Source organism: Bipolaris zeicola (assembly GCF_000523435.1).
Source record: "Bipolaris zeicola 26-R-13 unplaced genomic scaffold scaffold_16, whole genome shotgun sequence".
Taxonomy (NCBI): domain Eukaryota; kingdom Fungi; phylum Ascomycota; class Dothideomycetes; order Pleosporales; family Pleosporaceae; genus Bipolaris; species Bipolaris zeicola.
The window spans coordinates 24,143-45,665 of NW_006912065.1; the positions used below are offsets into that span (position 1 = coordinate 24,143).

General features: G+C 52.7%; 7 protein-coding genes across 7 annotated transcripts; 2 read left to right on the forward strand and 5 right to left on the reverse strand.

Annotated features, from left to right (window-relative positions):
• Window positions 1-163: 163 nt before the first annotated feature.
• COCCADRAFT_33474 (uncharacterized protein) lies at window positions 164-4,559 on the reverse strand (the record flags this gene model as incomplete). Its single annotated transcript, XM_007710252.1, has 8 exons — window positions 164-1,737; window positions 1,787-1,901; window positions 1,953-2,105; window positions 2,161-2,803; window positions 2,858-3,004; window positions 3,338-4,119; window positions 4,187-4,383; window positions 4,442-4,559. 8 exons carry the CDS (start codon window positions 4,557-4,559, stop codon window positions 164-166), a joined length of 3,729 nt encoding a protein of 1,242 aa, XP_007708442.1.
• A 1,547-nt stretch (window positions 4,560-6,106) lies between these two features.
• COCCADRAFT_33475 (uncharacterized protein) lies at window positions 6,107-8,499 on the forward strand (the record flags this gene model as incomplete). Its single annotated transcript, XM_007710253.1, has 3 exons — window positions 6,107-6,369; window positions 6,427-6,902; window positions 6,953-8,499. 3 exons carry the CDS (start codon window positions 6,107-6,109, stop codon window positions 8,497-8,499), a joined length of 2,286 nt encoding a protein of 761 aa, XP_007708443.1.
• An 868-nt stretch (window positions 8,500-9,367) lies between these two features.
• Window positions 9,368-11,623, reverse strand: COCCADRAFT_1796 (uncharacterized protein; the record flags this gene model as incomplete). Its single annotated transcript, XM_007710218.1, has 2 exons — window positions 9,368-11,343; window positions 11,392-11,623. The coding sequence occupies 2 exons, from the start codon at window positions 11,621-11,623 to the stop codon at window positions 9,368-9,370; spliced, it is 2,208 nt and encodes a 735-aa protein (XP_007708408.1).
• Window positions 11,624-13,529: 1,906 nt separating this feature from the next.
• On the forward strand, window positions 13,530-15,121 carry COCCADRAFT_33478 (uncharacterized protein; the record flags this gene model as incomplete). Its single annotated transcript, XM_007710254.1, has 7 exons — window positions 13,530-13,630; window positions 13,680-13,851; window positions 13,903-13,943; window positions 13,996-14,131; window positions 14,205-14,391; window positions 14,445-14,574; window positions 14,626-15,121. 7 exons carry the CDS (start codon window positions 13,530-13,532, stop codon window positions 15,119-15,121), a joined length of 1,263 nt encoding a protein of 420 aa, XP_007708444.1.
• A 213-nt stretch (window positions 15,122-15,334) lies between these two features.
• Window positions 15,335-16,519, reverse strand: COCCADRAFT_23098 (uncharacterized protein; the record flags this gene model as incomplete). The annotated part of the gene is made up of 3 exons (XM_007710234.1): window positions 15,335-15,339; window positions 15,430-15,785; window positions 15,900-16,519. 3 exons carry the CDS (start codon window positions 16,517-16,519, stop codon window positions 15,335-15,337), a joined length of 981 nt encoding a protein of 326 aa, XP_007708424.1.
• Window positions 16,520-17,226: 707 nt separating this feature from the next.
• On the reverse strand, window positions 17,227-18,328 carry COCCADRAFT_1799 (carbohydrate esterase family 5 protein; the record flags this gene model as incomplete). Its single annotated transcript, XM_007710219.1, has 2 exons — window positions 17,227-17,828; window positions 17,881-18,328. 2 exons carry the CDS (start codon window positions 18,326-18,328, stop codon window positions 17,227-17,229), a joined length of 1,050 nt encoding a protein of 349 aa, XP_007708409.1.
• A 796-nt stretch (window positions 18,329-19,124) lies between these two features.
• COCCADRAFT_23100 (uncharacterized protein) lies at window positions 19,125-20,496 on the reverse strand (the record flags this gene model as incomplete). Its single annotated transcript, XM_007710235.1, has 2 exons — window positions 19,125-20,029; window positions 20,079-20,496. The coding sequence occupies 2 exons, from the start codon at window positions 20,494-20,496 to the stop codon at window positions 19,125-19,127; spliced, it is 1,323 nt and encodes a 440-aa protein (XP_007708425.1).
• Between the last annotated feature and the right edge of the window lie 1,027 nt (window positions 20,497-21,523).

Genomic DNA, 21,523 nt, shown 5'->3' on the forward strand with positions numbered 1-21,523 from the left:
CCAAACGAGCAATCCCCCACCGGCGTGGCCTACAGTACACCGCATGCGCGACATGCGGTGATATCATCACATGACGATCCAACAGAGATCGAGACCTTTTTTTTCTTCAAGCCCACCGGCATAGAAGGTGCTAGACACGGCGTCAAGTCTCAGTTTCTGCTCCCTATCTACCATGGTCACCAATCAAGCCTGCGTGCTCGTCCTCCGCCGTGCCCAGTAGGTCACTCTGCTCATCCTCTTCATCCTCTTGTCTCTCCCCTCCGAGCCCCCCTCTACCGTCGTCTTCACGCTCTTCCTCCATGCCTTCCATGACGTACCAGACATCCTTCTTGGTAAGCAACCCTTTGAGTGTGCCTCGATCCGTGAACAAGACATATCGCAACCCCAGCTTCTGGAACATGGATACCGTAAGCTGAAAGCTGGCTTTGGCATTTAGTGTCATGGGCGTTTGGTCCATCCACGGCCGGAGATCAAGGGAAGTCGTGGGGTCGGAGAGGGGTTGGTGGGCAAAGTAAGCTTCCGTTTCAGGCGCTAGGTTCCGAGGAGGCGTCAGGGCAGTCTGAAGCGCGTATTGTAGCTCAGTTCTTGATATGTACCCAAGCAAGAGGGCATCGCGGCTGTTTTCGATGACGGGAAACCCGCGGAACCGATATTGAGACAAAAGCCCACGCAGTGACCCAATAGTGTGTCCGGTTGCCGTTATGGCCGTCAAGTCTTCGATGCGTGTCAGGACATGGCTTGCGCTGACATCTGGAATCGAGCTACCGTTGTCGTCGCGATTGTCGAGGAAAGGGTACCCTTTAAAGTGTATCCACGACTCATAGATGCCCCGTGGGGAGATGGCGTCACCAGTCCATTTACTGATCATGACTGCAATCATAATGGGTAGAACATACGTGAGCGCCCCAGTCAGCTCAAACATGATGACCACGATCGAAACGGTCATACGTGTGGTGCCCGCAAGCGCCGATGCTGCTCCAATAATAGCGTACGTTCCTGGGGTCACGCAAGGTACATCAGGTTCGCAGGAGCTGAAGAAGAAGAGGGACGGCCAAGCAGCCTGGACCACCTGCACGGATAGTCCCACTGCACGACCAAAAAGACCGCCAATGGCCATGGAAGGAAGGATGATACCCGCTGGAATCTGCAGACCAAATGTGAAGCCTGCTAGTATGATGCCCAGTCCCGAAGACACGAGTAACAAAGCAATTACTCCAGTGTTGGCTTTGCCAGATTTGCAGAGGCCCAGCGTATCTTCGGTGAGATCAGCACATTCAGCGAAAAGAATATGCACTAGTTCGGAAGCTTGGGCGCGCATGAACTTGATGGGAAAGTTGATCAGGGCCGTTACGAATGCCACCATGACAACTTCCCTCACAGGGCCTTTGAGGTATTGTCTGTTCTTTCGCCACTCCGCAACGCCCATGTTAAGCTTGATGAACAAGCCTCCAAAAAGACCGCCCAAAATTCCGAGAAAGATGAAGGGTAAGAGCTCAAAGTCGTGCCACCCACTATGATAAGTGACCTGATATAAGACAAGCTTGCCAGTGCGGAAGGGGTTGCATGCTTGTAGAGTGACGGCTGCTACCATGGCGCATACAAAACTGCTCCACATGGTCTTGTCTGGAAAGTAGTACGACAGCTGTTCCAGGCTGAAGAGTACACCGCCTATAGGTGCACCAAAGGCGACTGAAATACCTGCTGCAGCCGCAGCCGAGAGCACCTCTCGTTTCCGTGCTACTCAAATCAATGGATTGTCACTAGTAACGAACGTAAAATTACTAACCTTCATTGCCGTTTACGCTACTAAACAGCTTCATGAAGAGGTTCGCCGAGCAGCATGCTACATGTACCAAGGGACCTTCCTTGCCCAGCCACAGACCTGATGCGACTGCAAGACACTGGCCAAGTTAGCTAGCGATCCAGAAGTTGTTTCTTACGAGGCTACTTACCAAGCCAATTGTCTTTGTGACTAGCGTCCAGCCGCCTAGGAAATGCCGGATAACGAACCCACCGAGAACAGTTTTGATTTCCGGTATACCGCTATGTTTGGCATAAGGAGAGAATTCTCGAACTAGAAAGCTGGCGCATGCTGCAAAAAGCACCTAATATCTGTTAGTGTTCTTGTTCTTCCAATCCAATTCATCATTGGACACTCACCGAATAGAGAATAAACAATACATAATCGACAACATATCTTCCACCAGCACTCCCAATGCCCATAGCCGAGCCCCACGAATCCCAATCGTGACAGGCCTGTGCTTCGTTGATTCCCCAACAACAGAAGCTCTTGTTCAGATAGAATCGCCCGTCTCCATCCACATTGTGACAATATCCCGTCTTGAGATCCGCAAGCCAATCGCTCGCAATATCAATGAAAGCGGCGATGCCTCCGCTTAGTATGCCTGCGGCGACCAAGATGATCCAGACCTGACTTGCATCTGCAAGCTGCTTCATGTGCCCCAGGATGCCGCTGGTGCCTGTGTAGAGGTACCTCAACCGCTGGCGTTCCTTTGCATATTCAAAGATCCAGTCGATGGCGGTAAGATCGTCGTAGCCCACCCTTCGGCCCGGCCCCTCAACGTGCCAATCTAACCCGCCTGCATCTTTGGCGTCTTGGGTGTGTTCACCGGCGCTGCCTGGTGTTTCGAGATAGTTCAAGTCGAGTTCGTTTGAAGGAGTTGTACGATGAGATCGTGGCGAGGGCGATGCGCGACTGCTGGAGGGCGTAAGCGGCGAGGGGAAATAGCGTGAGAAGCCAAAGGAAGAAGCGGATGCCTTTGGCTTGCGTTTGAATGATAGTCTGGGCAATGCAGTTCAGTATCGTGAGCGGAGAGATGTTTGCAAAAGTGCGTACTGCTCAGGTAAATCGGGGTCTAGTGGATCGTCCGCCAACAGTGCCTCTTCATCGCTGCGGTCATCTTCAACGGCTGGCTGCTTTCCGTTGGATGCGCGGCTCGACGAGGTGTTGACGTGTCCGATTGGGGACCGACTGTGCGAAGAGCTGGACATGCCCTCGACATATGCTTGTTTGAAAGCCAGGGCGCATCGCTCAAGCAATCATTATGTGGAGAGATGTACAGTACAGTAATCGTGGTATCTGCGACGTAGGGCTGAGTCGTGATGGGACAGGTACAGCGAATCAGGAGTGGTCCGTGCACCATGGCACAGAATCATGATAGTAAGTACTATGTACGAAGCAGCGCATGATCCTTGACAGCCACCTGATGACAAGACAAGAAGATACTTGTAGGCTCAGTCTCTTTAGAAATTCATTGAAATGGACTGAAACTACTCAGGCTCTTTCTATTCTATATCTAAACCAACTATCAATTACTCCTTGTTAAAGTCTATCACTGCCCTTCCGGCAACCTCGCCACGCTTTAGCTTTTGTACTGCTTCGTTGAACTGACTCAAGGGATATACTGTATAGATGGGTTTCAGCAGCCCTCGACTGGCAAATTCGAGTGTCTTGTCCGTATCTGCCATGCTGCTGACAAGTGTGCCTGTTACGGTCTGCTTTTTCATGCACATATGGGTCGGGTCGACGTCGATGTGCTGAGTGCCCGCCGGTGGCAGCCCGATACACAGTACCTTGCCACCGACACGGTTACCAAGGTAGGATATCGAAGAGGGATAGCTTTGGACAGCAGTGACAAAGACGCCATGTGCGCCGATGCCGTCACAGAGTCGCACTACTTCGTCGGCAACGTTTTCCACCTTTCTGAAGTCGATAAAATGTTCTGCACCGCCGACTCCCAAGCACAGCTTCTTTTTATCCTCTCCAGTGTCAATAGCCACAGCTCGCAGACCCATCGCCTTGGCTAGTTGTAAACCCTGTAAACCGACACCCCCGCCTGCGCCGGGGAAAACTGCCCAGTCTCCTGGCCGCAGCTGGGATTCTTTAATCGAGGTGTACATTGTCGAAGCTGAACACATAATAGGCCCTGCTATGTAGTCATCCACTCCGTCTGGGATCAGCGTCGTGTATCTCTCGGGCGAGACTATGTACTGTTTGTATGACCCGTCGCACATTAAGCCGGTCAAGATAGCCTTTGGACAGTAGCACTCATTGCCGTTACGGCAGAGCTCACATACACCGCAAGTGTCTTGGACTGGCTATGACATGTCAGAACTGACGATTATGTAAATGAATGTGGTTGTTGCGACACCTGGGCCTGCTCACCTTGAAACCAGCTCGCATACCAGGCCTCAAAGTCTTGACCTGATCGCCAACCTTTACAATGACGCCTGCGCCTTCGTGTCCAGAGCATTTAGTTCCAAAGGCTGACATCTTGGGCGTGTTCCAGTCGTTAGCCATGACATGGAGATCTGAATGGCAGATGCCGGTAGCATTGAGCTTGATGAGAACTTCGGTAGGTCCTGTTGGATCGTGTGAGCATATGTGCCCGGAATGCAAAGCACACTTTTGAAAACCTACCAATCTCTGGGACTGGAACATCTTGTACTTCTACATAAAAGTCCGGACCTTCATTGACCACGACGCCTCCTTTACAGGTTTTCGGAATCTCAAATGTTTGGACTTTGTCTTGTGCCATGTTGAATGGAGTCTATGATAGCCGGTAAAGCTACTGAAATGACTGGGGTTATCGCAGAAGAAGAGGGAGAAGAAGAAGACTGATGGAGTGACTAGAAAGTAGGAAGCAGAGCAGTATATACATAGATAGCAGTTGTATGTAGGCGAACACCTCGGTATATCTTCACCCCACTTCAATAAGGGAGCCCTATAGCTTCTCCAACATTTGCCGGACGGAATGGAAACGGGCCTATTAGTACAAACAAGCCGGTGAAACGCAGGTGAACCATTCCAGTCAAGGGTACGAAGGCACTGATTACTATGCGTACAGACTGCTTTGAATCAGGTGGCTTGTTTCGTAGGGTCGACTTGTACAAGTTGGGAGTGGCAATTCTGCGGGCAACTAGCTTCCCCATGTCGAGGGCCCCTGTTGAGAGGCTATGCGGGGCAATGTATGTGGGGTTGGCATGGCACTCAAACACTATGTAAGCTGACAGTGTTGCAAGCATGTCCTAGATGGAGGAAACCGGTGTTTTCTTGTCGCATCTTTAGTGTAGTGTAGTGTAGTAGAAAGGGCGGAGGCGCGGAATTGCTGGAATGTCATACGGAAGAGAGAAGATTCATGGTGAGTACAAGCAGTAGAGTATGTCTGGAGTAGTTGAAGGCTGGTGACCGGGCTTCAAGTTGGCGCACATCATTTCCGAGTTGTTGGCTGAATGTTATCTTCTTCGCCTGAAGTAAGTAGTGTAGAGTAGTACAGAGCGACGTTGGGATAGCCTCACACGTGCAGCATTGGGCGACCGGATCGTAGAGATATGTCGGGGCATTGAGTCGTGGCAGCTAGTAAATGGCGTCGAAGCATCTAGCATTCTTGGACATACGTGTGCAGGCGTGGCAATTACGAGATACAGCCTAGTCTAGGACAGCAGATGATGTGTGCAGATCTGGAGTGCTTGTGCTTACTCAAAGCAGGTGTCGGGACTGTGCAGCACATGGAGCCGTCGTTTTCCGCCACCAGAGTCCTTGCGAGCCTCGGTGCGCAGGTCCATCACGTGATTTCGCGTTGGCCAATCAAACGGGGCGAATTTCATATGCGCCCTCGATCGTGATGCGGAACCGGTTCCGGTCGTGAAAGCGGGGTCTTCCAGTCCACATGCCTCTCACCTGACAATCTCGTGCAATTGACCGTCTACACTGGAATGCAGAGGGCGGGCACGTCAACTCTGAAGAGTGCAAACGATCTTAATGAACGAAAAAAATTGATAGTAATCGCAAACAAAGTACATGTCGTCAGCCATGTGTTGTTGGCCACTGGGGACACCGGGAATCGTGTAGTGGGGTGACTGGCCATGATGCTAGGCAAAATCGAGCCATCATACGCGGACCCACTGCTCTGGCGACTTGGAGGGGAGAGGGGAATGGAGGGGAGCAGCGACCAGTGGCCAGAACGGGTGCTTATGAATGCCCCGCTACTCGCCGCTTATATACTTAGACGCTGCTCCCACTACACTGCTCTACAGCCTGTGTTTGAACCATTCACTCTCACAGCACACGACCCAACCATTCATCATGTCTAAAGGCGAGTGTCCTGTCAAGAAGGTGCCCAACGTCGCCGGCGCTGGCACACGAAACTCGGACTGGTGGCCAAATGAGCTCAGGGTAAACATCCTGCGCCAACACGACCCCAGACAGAACCCTCTTGGTCCTGACTTCAACTACGCCGAAGAGTTTAAGAAGCTCGACTACGATGCTTTGAAGAAGGACCTCACAGCCTTGATGACCGACTCGCAGGACTGGTGGCCTGCCGACTTTGGCCACTATGGTGGCTTTTTGTATGTTTGACCCTCTGCCCTTGCCTCTCTGTCTCGCCCTCTAACCCTGCAAAATAGCGTCCGTCTGGCATGGCACGCTGCTGGAACATACCGTGTCACTGACGGCCGTGGTGGCGGTGGTGATGGACAGCAGCGCTTTGCTCCCCTCAACGCCTGGCCCGATAACGTCTCCCTCGACAAGGCCCGCCGCCTGCTCTGGCCCATCAAGCAGAAGTACGGAAACAAGATCTCATGGGCCGACCTTCTGCTTCTCGTCGGAAACGTTGCCATTGAGTCCATGGGATGCCCAACCTTTGGTTTCGCTGGAGGCCGCTCAGACACCTTCCAGTCGGACGAGTCTGTCTACTGGGGCGGCGAGACCGAGTGGCTCGGCAGCGACGTCCGTTATGCTGATGGCGCAAAGGGTATCAAGGGCGAGGGCATCATGGACGGTGACCAGCACAAGAACGACGCCAAGGATACCCACACAGCGAGAAATCTTGAGCAGCCACTGGCTGCCGCACATATGGGTCTCATCTACGTGAACCCAGAGGGTAAGTTTCCTCTTGGAATACACGTCTCTGCTTGTTACTGACTCTTCCAGGTCCCGAGGGCGTACCCGACCCCGTTGCCGCCGCCCACGACATCCGCACAACCTTTGGCCGTATGGCTATGAGTGACGAGGAAACTGCTGCTCTCATTGTTGGTGGCCACACATTCGGAAAGACACATGGTGCTGCTCCCAGCGAAAACACTGGCCCAGACCCCAACTCGGAGGACCTTGGAACCCAAGGTCTCGGCTGGGTGAACAAGCACGGCAGTGGCAAAGGCCCAGATACTATCACCAGTGGTCTCGAGGTCACATGGACTAGCACTCCCGTCAAGTGGAGCAACAAGTACCTAGAGTACCTCTACAAGTTTGAATGGGAGCTGGAGAAGAGCCCTGCTGGTGCCAACCAGTGGGTTGCTAAGACAGATGAGGAAATCATTCCAGACGCCTACGACTCCAACAAGAAGCACAAGCCCAGGATGCTTACCACTGACTTGTCGATGCGCATGGACCCTGCCTACGAGAAGATCACCCGCCGCTGGCTAGACCATCCCGAGGAACTGCATGACGCTTTTACTCGTGCCTGGTTCAAGCTTCTTCACCGTGACATGGGTCCCCGTTCCAGGTGGATCGGCCCAGAGATTCCCAAGGAGATTCTTCTCTGGGAGGACCCTGTCCCTGAGCCCGAGGGTGAGATCATTGGCGAGTCTGAGATCCAAACTTTGAAGAAGCAGGTTCTCGACGCTGGCATTGAGCCTGCCAAGCTTATCCGCACTGCTTGGGCTTCAGCAGCTTCTTTCCGCGGTAGCGACAAGCGTGGTGGCGCCAACGGTGCTCGCATCCGCCTCGCTCCCCAGAAGGACTGGGAGGTAAACAACCCCAAGGAGTTGGCTGAGGTTCTCAAGGCTCTTGAGGGCATCCAGTCCAAGTTCAACAGCAGCAGCAGCAAGAAGGTCTCTCTGGCCGACTTGATTGTCCTTGCTGGTACCGCCGCAGTTGAGAAGGCTGCCGGTGTGCCTGTTCCTTTTGCGCCAGGCCGCACCGACGCTTCCCAGGAGCAGACTGACGTGCAGTCTTTCGAGCACCTTGAGCCCGTCACAGACGGTTTCCGCAACTACGGAAAGGGCACCGAGCGTGTCCGCACCGAGCAGCTCGACGTTGACAAGGCCCACCTCCTCCGGCTTACTGCCCCCGAGATGGTTGTTCTCACTGGTGGTATGCGTGCGCTGAATGCCAACTGGGACGGCTCCTCTCACGGAATCTTTACCCAGCGCCCCGGTCAGCTCACCAACGACTTCTTCGTCAACTTACTCGACAACAACCTTGAGTGGAAGGCAACCGACGCTAGCAAGGAGTTGTACGAGGGTTTCGACCGCAAGACTGGCCAGAAGAAGTGGACAGGCACACGCCACGACCTCGTCTTTGGTCACCACCCTGAGCTCCGTGCCATTGCCGAGACGTACGCATCATCGGACAACGCGAACAAGTTTGTCAAGGACTTTGTTGTTGGATGGGAGAAGATTATGAACAACGACCGCTATGACATCAAGAACAAGTCGGTGAGTACACCATCGAGCGGGGCAAGCAGGCCTCGTTTGTAAGAAAAAAAAACAAAGCAGCAGAAAAGAGAAGGAAGTTGAAGAGATGAAAAGAAGAAACAGCAAACGAGGCTGCGCCTGTAACGTTTGTTCCTTGTACACTTGCTTTCCTTGTGGGTTAAACATGAAAAAAAAATGGGCACACTCTGGGCTGCTTAGTTTGTCCACTCGCTGACGATTCTTCCATAGACTTGAGTCTTTCCGGCAGTTTCTTTTTCACAAAAGGATCAGGGGAGATTCTTCGATACCTAGATAGCGTTGCTTTAGGAACAGGCAGATAGCATGTACGCCTTTTTATGAAATGAGATATGAATACGATAAGAACCTTTGCCTCCAAGAGAGAGAGAGAGAGGGAGAGACTGTGTTGCCAATTGTTATCATTTCGTATCATTACGTAGCTGTGAATCTGACAAAAGCTTCGCGTAGGATCCTGGCTACTAAAAAGCCTATAGTGAACAACAAAAGGAGCAAGAGAGGAGAAGTAACGTGCAAAGTGCCCCAAGTACGCCGAAGCGCTTGACTCGATTACCAAGCATGAGTTTCATTAGCCGTGGTCATTCATTGTACGTCCGTCATGCATCATGCACTGGTCTAATGTGCCATTCGCTCATCAGAAGAATCAAACACAACATTGATGAGAGAGAGAGAGAGAGAGAGAAACAAAAAAGGGTGTGAACGAGGTCACTAGGGTTTTGCAGACATGTAATAGTATGCCGCAAGCGCCCCACCAATGACAAGGGCCGACGCACTAGAATGAGAAACCATGTTAGCAAGATCTGTCCTGACTGAGAATGATGACGCTGCAAGGAGAAGAGGGCGTGCATAGAAGGATATAGCCACAAACCACGTGCAGAAGAAACAAGATGCTGGCTTACCTGGCTCGTTTCCGATCGCCAAACAAGAGCTTGAGCGCGCCGCCATTGTGCTTCTCGGGCTGGTGTAGAGATGCCAAAGATGGTACTGTGTTTTCCACCTTATCTTTGGAAGTTGTCGTGTCCTTTGCGGGAGTTTCTGATGTGTCTATGTCCTGTGAGGGCTCTTCAGTAAGACCTTTGCGTTGTCGAAGCTCTGAGTCCGTATTGGAAACCGGTTGGGGTGCTTCAGTTGTAGCATTGAGATCAGAAGTGGGCGGAGGTGTTGTGGCCTTGGTAGGCAAGGAGATGGCATCACGCAAGGTGTTGGTAGATTTTGACTCGTTCTGAGCACCGTCGTATCCGTTTGTGCTTTTGGCTTCGCTAATGGGTTCTTTTGCATGGTCTGCTGAGTCTTCGTCTTTGGCCTGCATTATATCTCCCAGTTGCTTACTTGCGTTGATGACAGGTGTGGCGTTGGGATCACGGGCGAATCCAGATGGTGGATTGGATACACGAAGGTAGTTTTTACCGATATAGATGGGCGAAGGCAAACTGTCAAGGTCATGAGTGTCTTGTTCATCGTCCTCCTCATCGCTATCGTCCGCTTCAGGCACAGAGGCCAACGATGTATATGATTTAACTGGTGCAAGATCAACTGAAGAACATGCTTGCGAGAAGACTGATGGTTGTGGTGAGCAAGGGTGTTCGTGCGTGGCCTCATCTTCGGGGAGATCAGCCCCTATTGAGGCTACGCGCTGCAGAATTAGATCACGGTTGGTGGGAAAGCGTTCTAACGACGGATCGTTTAGGTCTTCGTCCTCAGCATCCGATCGAGGCAATCGATGAGGCAGGCTGCTGTTTTTTCGTGTCTTGAAGAAGTCATATCGGCCAGGCCCACCAAAGAGATTTTGTGCACCTTCCGTTTCGTAGCCAAAGGCAGACTGTTTTTCCGTCGGGAATGGCGCATAGTCTTGTGAAGAAACTGAGCCAGCATGATCAGCGGTTTCCGCTTCGCGCTCGTGAGGCAGGAGAGGCGCGTCGCCATCATCTCCATGATTACTATGAGGCTTATCAAGATGTGATCCTTCGTCCTCGAGATGATTACCCTTGGCTACAATCCCGCTTCCCTTGTACGCTGAGGATTTGCCTTCATGCGCCAGTAATGGAAATCGGTCTAGTTCATCTCCTCCATCAGAGTCGGTCGTAACAGCGGCGTCGTCTGGTAGATTGGACTCATGTGACAAGAGCGGGACTTGATTGGCATGATGGTTTCCAGTCTCTGTTTCGTGGGCAAACAGGGGTACATTTGCAAGCCCGTTGCTTTCGTGGCCTACACTAGTCTCGTGGCTAAGCAAGGGTACCAAGTTCAACTCGTCACCCTCGTCCAATTCCGACGGGGTGTCCATGGCGTCTCCAGAACTAGTGTGATCGGCCGATGAAGGCGTAGACTCTTCGTCAATCGTGTCCATGGAGGGCGGCAAGGGCGATGGGTCGGCCTGGGAAGATTCATGGTGCAATAATGGTGCTGGTTGCTCATCGCCTGTGCCAGGCTCAACGTGGTGTTGAGGTACAGTTTCGACTTTGTCGGGCAATGCGTCAGCAGCCTTCGTGTCATGCGCAGTCTGTTGGGCAGCGGTAGCGTCCTCAGTAGCGTCCTCAGCAGACGCAGGTTCGGTGTCCACCTTGTCGATGACAACAATGGGCACATGAGGCGGTTCCAGCACGTCAGGCTTGGTCGACGAATCCACCTCGCCTGTTTGTTTAGCATCACGCTCCAGATTAGCTGATGGGATGGGTAGTAGGTCCTGGTCCATGGTGCTGTCTTTGCGGCTGTCGAGCCGCTTCAAGGCAGCCTCATGAGAGGGTGCTGCAGGCGGATCGCTTGATGTGGTTGCTTGCGTAGGTGTACTGTCTGGCGCTGGGCTCTGGGAAGGCTCAGGAGCAGCGGGCTCGACATGGATAACATTGTTGCGAATGCCTTGGTCGTCGGTAGCTGCTGTGTGTCAGCGGGGCACCCGAGGGAGCCTGCTTTCAGCCATACCCGTTTGCTTTGACTCGTCCAAGATCCAGTGGTCTTGACCAAGACGGACCTTGTACTGGTAGCTCCCCTGGTCCACATTGGAAAATGTCTTTGTGAAGATGGGGTCGCCCGAGGCGGTCGTGTCGTCGGCCACGTCCATCTCAAGCGGGGTCCAGCCGCTGAGGGAGGAGGTGACATAGACGGGAGGACGGACGCCCGGCTGGGAGAAGGTGATGGTCGCGTGAGTGGCCATGGCGACCTCGGGGCGAGGGGATATTCAAGGGAGTGAATATAGGTAGGAGTGGTCGTGTGGCGGACCAGGCGGACCAGGCGCGGCCTCTGGTGGGGGTAGTTGGAGACTGTTGGGAGAACAAGACAGTTAGCGGTTACAGGCGAGGAATTGAGCGTGCTCACACTCATGCAGTGGCGCAAGAGGGGCTTACTGCAGGTTGCAGTACGTACAGCAGGGGTGTTGGCATTGGCAGTGGCATGAGGGGAAGGCGCGGCTACTACTTACTGTACCGGGCAGGCAGTATGCGAGGGAAGCACCTGCCGTGGATGCGGTAGCACCTGCACCGATGCGAGCAACAAGACACCAGAGAGATGTGGTGCAACCGCCAGTCGAAGAGCCGGCGGAGAGTTGGGCGAGGGGCGCGGGGCGCGGTTTAACACGGGCACGACGGAGCTTGAGATAGGCGAATGCTGCGAGGGGCTTGGGGGCGGGCGGCAGCGTCTGGGCCCAGGGTGATGGTGGTGGGAGTACAGTAGTCAGTACACAGTATGTAGTAGTGCTAGCAGTGGTAGGAGTGACGGTGCTGGCGAGCGCAGTGAATGCTTCTTGTCAGAAGATTGTTGAGCATCTTGTGCAGCGCCACATGGCTCCCCCTCCCCCTCCTCCCCCCTTTGCCCTTCGCTCCGCTCCATGAAGAATGCAGTGCTTTTTTGATGCTTCCAAGGTGACGTGAGTACAACGTGTGGACTGCCAGCACTAGGCCAGCCACCCGTAGCCTGATCAGGCTTCCCCCGCACCGATCAGCCGCTCCCAAGCCCCTCGCCCTCGCTCCCTCGTCCACCCAGGCATTACTTTACTTATTCCGTCTACCCTTCTCCCATCCAACCTGTTCTGTTCCCTCATTCATTGGAAACTAAGAGTAAAACAACCTCCATCCCCCCAGGCATGCCACAGCCTACCAGTCGCCCTGAGTGCCTGCGCACGGCTGCTGCACCGCCGGCCCAGGCCGAACACCCACACCGCATTCACAACTAGCACAAACCATTGCCGCCCTCGCACCCCTAAACCCGACTACTACATACATCAGCCCATGTTGCCAGACGTTTATGCTACAATCGCCATGAGTAGACTATCACTTTGCAAGCTCGACACCAAAGGCCCAGCCCAACCAGTGGGTTATGTAAGCCACGGACTCGTTATCCGCAAACGGCTGCCAGGCGAGCGCCCCACCCGTGACCTGGAACCTGGGAGCCAAAATTTCCGTTGTTTCTCCGCCCTTCTTGAGACGTACAAGAGGCTCTTGATGCACTCGACTCGACATGAATAAGTAGGGCCGGGATGATCCGTCGTATTTGTCGGCCCAACCCTCGGTCCCAAGGCCTGTCGTGCTATACGACTACTGTCCATGTACTAGCAAGAAACAGTCGAGCCACTCAACACACTCTACCGCTGCAGGCACCTGAGGCCGTGGGTTCTTCACACGCGCCTGGCTGCAATGTCATTGGGAGCCGTCGGCCCAAACATGGTTTCAAGAGAGGCGTTGCGACAGGCCTCGTCACACCAGTGTCACTCACCACGTTCAAATTTCGAGGCTGGCGCACGGGCCGCACGGCTCCTCCTTCGCGTTTTTATAGTACCGCTTGCTTCTGGAAGTTCGTCCTGGCGTTTCAAATAACGCCGCGTCAATCATGCGGCGGAAACGTTTGCAACGCGCTGATCGACATGGTGCATTGCCAGTGTCGCCATCCTTCCTGCTGACTTCACATCTGTGTTAGATCTGAAATAGGCCCCATCGGCGCCATCGCACGCCTGCCCGATCGCCTCTTGCCTTTTCCCTTCTTCTCCTGTCCCTGTCCCTTGCTCGCCATTCACAACCCCATGTCCCAACTCCTCGCCTTGCGTCTCCCACCATCCTACCCTACACGCAATGGGCCACATTGTCTTTGCCAACGGCCATGACCAAGGTCCGCTGCTGGCCAGAGTCAGCCTCGCCATGTACACCGTTGCCGTGACGTTTGTCGCCCTCCGGTACATACACCACCCATCCTGCATGACTTTGTATACTAACCCTGTCTAGCTGCTTTACACGTGCATGCATTGTCAAGAGATTCGGCCTCGACGACGTCTTCATTGCCATTGCCACGGTCCTTGGGGCTGCCCAGACCGTCACCATCATACTGCAAGTCGAGCATGGCCAGGGTCGCCATACCACCGAGTTGCGCATCGAGCAGTTCAACCACATGCTCATGGTATGCTTCGCATCGCTCTTGCAATCACGCACACTGCTGACTGCCCAATAGTACCAGTGGATCAACATGCTCATATACTTTGTCGCAAACTGGTATGCATCTTCTGTCTGTCACGCTGCCCAACTCCTAACTCAAAAAAATCAGGGCGGTCAAGATGAGCATACTTGCCCTATACTATAGGATAGGCTATGGGAGAAAAGGTTTACCGTGGATTGTCCAGGCTCCTGCTGTATGGACAGTCGCAGGCTTCATGACTGCATTTGGCATCTCCTCATTCACAGTACGTTCTTGTTGCTTGCACTCGCCCAATGCACAGCGCATTGCTACCCTATGCTAACAGTCGCATTGCCCAGGCCCAGCTCTTTCTGTGTGTACCCATATCTCGCATTTGGGACATTGTGCACGCCAATGACGGAGGATGCATCGACGTGTCTGAGTTCATGATTACCTCTGCCGCTATCAACGTCGCTACCGACATTGTCCTTCTCATGTTCCCCCTGCCCTTACTACGGCTCTTCAAGTTCAATCGTAGACAACGCAGTACGTTTACCATTGCTGGGTCTGTATCTAATCATAGCTAACAATTGGTGTAGCGGCTCTGGTAGTCGTCCTCTCTGTCGGATTGATACCTGTTATTGCCAGCACCATGCGGCTATGTGAAATTATCATGGCTGGCAGACCAATCAAACCGGGAAAGGGCTGGCAGGACAACGATTACAGCTGGTAGGCCTTGCATGTCGTGTGCGTTATTTACTGTTACTAACATGGTTTCAGGGGCTGGGCCTGGGTTCCAGTCTGGTCGCAAATCGAAGTCGACGTCAGCATCCTCGCAGCCTCTCTTCCCTGCCTCTATCCCCTGTTCAAGCACGTTTTCCATCCGTGTAGTCGACCCGCCACACCCTCGGAGATGCCCACGCTACCTGGGTACCCTGAGAGCTGGGCAGAGCAAGATTTAGTGAGCAGAGACGGAAGCGAGGATTTGGAGAAGAATCGCAAGAGCTTTGACTTTGAAGACGAAAAGAGGCTGACGGTGCGGGAAAAGGAAATGGGCAAGGGCATCGACATTAATATAAGCGTAATTGTAGACAAGGAGATCGATGTGGGCGAGGACGTGGTCAGGCATCGGTACGACGACGACTTGTCGGCCGTGGCAGAGGAAGACGATGCCATAAGTAGATTGAGTGTCGATTTAGCAAAACCGCCCGACGTCCAAAAGCTGACGCGGGTCCAGACTGGCGACCCGACCGGGATAGAGTACAAAAAATTATGACATTATGATACCTGGCAGAAGCTTGAATTTGTAGGTGCAGGGGCGGCGAATCTGGGCGACAGGGCATCGTCTACCGTAGATCATTATCATCATTAGTTAATCGTTAATGTTTTGTACAGTCACTCATTAAAATACAAAGCACGGCAAACGGCCGTATTACCACCTTCCAAGGCTACTGAATGCCGAGCTGAATTGATTTGCTGGAACTTATCGTTAGTCTGATATTTCTCGACAACAGAAAAAAAGTCAGGAAAGAAGAAAAGAGAAAAACACACGCCAATAACGTGAAACGAGATCAAAACACATACCATACTGACTCGTGCCATAACACTCACTCGCCTCGGCCTTCTCCATCGCCTTGGGCAACCACTCACGAATCTTCTCCTCGCGATTATGATGGCTCGGATGCGTACTCAGTATCTGCGGGGGCTCACCACCGCCCATCTTCTCCATGCGGGCCCAAAAGTCCATGGCAGCCTGCGGGCTGTAGCAGCCCTGGGCCATCATCATGAGGCCGATAAAATCGGCTTCCGCCTCGTGCTTGCGCGAGGCCGGCATGGAGAGAAAGAGGTCGATGAGGAGTTTACCCGAGTAAAAGGATATGTCGAAGAGGGAGAGTGCGAGGACGCCGAGGAGAACGAGGGGAGCTTGAGACATGCGTTCTCTATTTTTCTTGTGTGTTAGCCAAAAAGTTCCAGTTTTGTGTGTGTGTGTGTGTGTGTGTGTGTATGAAAGGGGAAGAAAGAGGAGAAAAAAATAAAAAAAAATAAACGCATACGCAGTATGATGCGCAACCACATGCGCAATCTCATGTCCCAAGACAGCCGCAATCCCATCTTCATCCCGACACAACGGCAGGATGCCCGTAAACACAAACACCTTGCCTCCCGGCGCCACAAACGCATTCTGTTCCGGACTCTCTATAACTGTAACCTCCCAATCGAGACCTTGCAAGCCCTCGCCCTCAGCATACGGCAGCAAGCGCTGCAGCACCTTCTTGATCTTGCGCACGCGCACATCGTTGTCGGGTAGAATGCGCCCAGCGTACTGCTCGCGCACCTGGTCGACCGACGAGCGCCCAATGGCTTCTTCGAGCTGCGGCGGTATAATGTTGAAGCGGCGGCGGCCCGACACGGGCACTTCTTCTAGGTTGTACAGGTAGATTGTGCCCGCGCCGGCGCTGAGAATGCCAATGTCGCGGTAGAAGGTTGGGCGCGCCGCCCAGCGGTAGAGCAGCCCGGACAGCCCGCCTGAGGGACTAGAGAAGCGCTTGTATTGCGGGCGAGCGCCCCGGCCAAAGGGGAGTTGCTGGTAGAAGCGGGGTTGGGTTGGGAGTGGGAGTGGGAGAGGTGCGCGGGTTGCGCTAAGGGTGTGCAACGGCGGTCGTATTCGGTACATGGTGTTGGAATGCGTGCTGGTAGTAAGGTTTAGAGAGTTTGGGTGCGACGCCTGTCACGATGTATAGTCGTCTGTCACTCCCAGATGCTGCTATGCTGCATACTGTACTTCTTTTTGGGCCGTGGAGAGAGCGCAGTAGAGCCGGGCTCGGGTGTAAAGATGATGTGAGGTTCCCAAAGTCCGCGGGGGTGCAGGGATCGCTTTACGGCATGCCGATGTCAACCGCTTTAACGGCTTTGACGTTTATCTTTGCATCGGTGATATCTACATCCCGTTTTTTTTATTTCTTTGCTCTGGGTATATGATACCCCAATTCGTCTAGATAGGTTTGTTACCCTCTTCACATAATAAATTTCAAGCTTGCAACTGGTCTTCTCGTATCTTCCAAAATCTCCATTTCCACCTTTACTCTAAGATGACAGTGCTTTTTCACGTAATGTTTGTGTGTTACCAGCAAATCCAGTAATCAATATGAACCATGTTTGGTTTGGTTCACATAATCTCCGATCAAACAATATACGACACGATAACATCATACTCGGCATTTTATGCGCAGCCACCAACCAGATCAAGTCACATAAGTAGTCTATTCGTAGAACCAAACTATTTCCTCGGAACTTAAAACGACGTATTATGTAGGTACATGCTTTTTGTGACAACCACTACGGCTAACAACCGCTGTTTTCCACGTTCCATCTCTCGCACACTTACATGTGGGCGTAGACGTACTCTACGTGAACCTGGAGGACACACGCATCGTAGTCGACTGGTGGAGGAAATGGAGAAACAGTTGCTGGAGAAGTAGGGTATGGTGTCTCTGCATCCTCGGAGGCGGTAGGAACGTAGGGCTCACCCGCACTCGAGGACTCAATAGGTGCGAGGACAGATGAAGCGGACACACTAGCAGTAGGAGTTTGTACGAAAGACGAAGCCGACACGCTGGCGGTAGGGGTCTGTACGACAGATGAAGCGGACACACTGGCTGTAGGAGTGGGCACGGAGGACGAGCTGGAAGAGCTGGACGCAGCGCAAGAAGGCAGAGGTGCAACGCCGTTGATCTTGGACACGACCCAGGACGAAGCCTCGTCAGTGTAGAGCTCAAAGTAGTTCAGGTGATCAGCAACGATTTCGCCTCCAGCGCAAACTGGGTCTCCAACTGCGCAGTAGGCACGAAGGACAGGAGCATAACGGTTCAAACGGGCGAGGTCTCCAGAAGCGCGTGGGTTCTTTTGCTTGCTGGCACCGTCGAGGACATTGTAAGGTTGGTTCGCGGTGTGCATGACGTCTCCCCACAACAGAGCCGCAGCAACTTTTCCAAGTCAGCACTGAACCAAAATAAAGTCGAATCTGTGTATACTTACTGGCTTGGCCAGCAGGAGAAGTGCTGTCAAGACCGTTACTCACAAAGGAGCATCCACCTGGTCCACCCAAGACATCGCCAGCAACATGGGCTCCCTGAGAGTAGCCATTAACCACTATGTGTGTGCAAGGACACTTTTGGTTGAAGGCGGTAATCTGAGAGATACCATTGCGGGCTCCCTCTGCCACCTGAGCGCAGTAGTCTCCACCGAGGGTAACGTCGAACTGGATATCAATGTGATCGCACGTTTTGCCCTCAGCAATCAACTTGCCACAGGTTGCCTCGACAAACGGAAAGGTGCGTCCATCATGATAAGGAGCGTCGTTACCGCGAGCCATGAAGATGACTACATCGGCGCAGGCTGCGTCCAGCTTGGGTGGCGTGGTTTGTGCTGCGGCGAGAGTGGATAAGGCGCCCAACGCAATGGTGTTGCGGATGCTGAAAGACATGATTACGAATTAAGTACGCTAAGTATATTATAATGGATGAACGAATGTGGTGGAGGAAACGACCGTGAATATCAAATCGAAGGAACGAAAATGTCCTTTGAAAAGGTGTACCTGGGGTATCAGCGTGGCAAGGGCGGGGAGCCAAGTGGGTTTAAAAGGATCATCTATCTCTCAATCTCCACTGAGTAAGAAAAGAGATTAAACTGCCACCAAGGCATCCAATGTCAAATCCCGCATGTTTCGTAAATATCGTATACGAGCCATGGCATGGTTCTATCCCCTCTGCCCTGCATGAGTTTCTGTCAATCTTGCTGCGGGTGCAAACAGCCGCGTTATGATCCCCTCCCGGGGGGTTACCACAAGTAGAAGTCGATAAGAGGTGTGTTTTCTTTCGAGGCTAGCTGCGCCCAGCAGTCAAGCCGCTTGGGGATATCCCGGCACAGGTAGGCCAACCATTGGTTATGGTGTTGTAGTTGGACCCACATCATGTCAGGAACGAAGGATTCGCCTGCCTGTTCCTCTCCCGCGGAGACTCCAGTATATTTTAGTGCATGACTTGTGGCAGACGATTCCTGTGAACTGAACTGTCCTGTTTTCCGTGTTCCTTTGCACATGCTATTTGTTCTCGTAGAATGTAAAAATTCCAGCGGAGGAATTGAGTAGAAGATGCAGATATCACGTTCGGACGAATTCGGAGAATGGCAGCTGACGAACTCTAACACGGCATACAACACTATTTTGTCCTTTTTGACCGCTGTCTCTGATTGACTCGGGTCCCGGTATCAGCACAAACAAGCTACTCTAATTTTTCATGGTTATCCCTAATGGCCTGACCGTAATCTCCCGCATTAGGTGTCCGCACAATAGTATGTGTATGGTACTTGGCCGGCTCCTTGTTTGTTAAGAAGACTCCGGAATGATGATCGAATTCCACGAGGATAACCGGGCTTTGGATCCGGAAGTAAAACGCGTCATCATCACTGAAGCCACCGATCCAGCAAAAGTACGTTTCGTCAAGATGCTGCTTGATCTGCTTGAGCTTGAGCTCACGGGCGTTGGATGGATGGTAAAGCAAGAACTCGTGACAAATGGCCAAGATGATGTCCTGTTGAGTGGGGTTGAGCGAAGAGACTAAAATACCCTCGTAAGGAACAACCCGGTTGTCTCGAAAGGCGCCACAGCGATGACGCTGGTCATCTGGGCCCCACGTGTCAGTGATGAGTTCGTCACGCTTGCTCTCATCGTTGTTGGAGTTGCCGTAAACTTGCTTCATGCCCTCATCCCTCATCTTCTTGAAGACCTGAGCTATTTGCTGCTCCTCTGCACTCAAGCTCTGCATCAGCTTCAAACCGAGATTGCCTTCCTTATGAAGGATCTGGGTTCCTTTCCATTCGCCTTGATCGATGATGTTTGGTTCTGCGCCGGTAAAAGAGGGAGTAATGACGACCTGAGGCCCCTTGAAGAAGCATGCGATATCGAGGTGGTGGCCGTAAAGGAGCCAGCCCCATGGTGAAGATGCGGATGCAGAGGGCATCCCAAACAAGAGGAAGTTGTACGAGTACTTATTCAGGATGTTGGGGAGCTTGACGACTTCTCCTAGGAAATGATTGATGCGCATAGCAGATAATGCCTTTTGGTAGCCTTCTGGCGACAAGGACGCCTCGACTACGGCGAGGATTGACTGTGCAGTACTTTCCGGCACTGCTAATATTAGTACGGTATCGGAACTTTGACCTAAAGGCCTTCTTACCTTCCTCGAGCCTTAGTCCAAATGGCCTCAGTAGAAACTCTGGGTTGCTCCATGCCCGCCATTCTCTCGCGTTGATCGGATACACTAATTTGTTTCTCTTCTCATCATCCAAGCCTTCTAAAAGTTCTCCTACTTTTTCGAACGCAGCCTGAACATTGGCACCTTCATCTTGGGCCTTGAAAAGACCCGGTCGTACTTTGCCATCGTTGGTAACACCTGTGTAGGGCTCTTCCAACAGCTTTTCCCATACCTTTGTCAAGTCGTACAACCACGGCGGAGCACGGTTGTCTTGCATTGACTGGACATATTGGTATATGTCTTGTTTGGCAGCTGTGATGAAGCGCGGACTGGATAGATCTGGCAAATGGGCCCGAAAGCCAGCCGAGGCTTGATCAAAAGAGCTTCGTCGCTCGGCCATGTCTGTGCGGTATTGGTTTTGCAGAGCACAGGCAAAGTGCTTTCTTATTGCGTATTGGGTACAGCGGTCAGCACGGCTATGCAGTCCGCGGCACACGATATGGAAAATGGTTCAAGGTGTTAAATCTGGCTCCGAAATCCACGCAATCGACGTCTCAACTGTCAGCAGGAGTTCCAGCTAGCCTCGACGCAACTGCCGGATGAACGCTCTTCCCAGTCGTCTGAGGTTGGGGCTTCTCGAGAGCGTGTTCCACAAGACACCAGTCAATGATGACTAGAATAAAGACGACGGCTGACTGGCTTAGTACTGGCTCGTCATGCAATGGTTGGAGTGATGGTGTTGTCTGGATTGACAGGAGAAATGTCCCCACATTCCGCATCAAACATTAGCGCGGGGCATCCGGCCCCTCATTGCATACCCGTACAACTGATGTCGGTGTGCTCTTAACGAGACAGCCACACGGGCTGATGAGCTTGAATTCAGCTAGCTGGCATCTAACTGGTACGTTCATGTCGCGGACGTCAGCCGTCTTGAATGGTAAATTGGACTGTTAGGCGATGTGAACTACGGACGTCTATTCTCCGATCTTATAATGCAACAGCTCAATCCGAATTGTTCCATAAACACATGCTGTGATCCTAGGAGTCTGGCCATTGACTAGTGTCTACACAGGTATGCTACACCCTGTAGAGCAGGATGCTACTATGTGGTCGTAGACACACAGTCGTGTCGGGCCGATTGTGTGATATGTGGTTCCCAGTTCCGTCTCTCCGTGGGGACGGCATTCCCGGCGTCGGCGGTGGGGCAAGGCACAAGAGATAGTAGCCTAAGCGTAGCCCCGCCTACAGTGGGGGGCGGATGGACTGTTGGCTGGCTTCCACAACAACCCGCAATACACATACTCGGATGGACTCGAGCCAGGCGGATATCTGTTGCGTAGGAACTTATATAATTACCGACCGACTCCGCCCAATCATAGACCAATCTTGTGTGACATTTCGCACTGGGTCCAATAAACTCAAAAAGA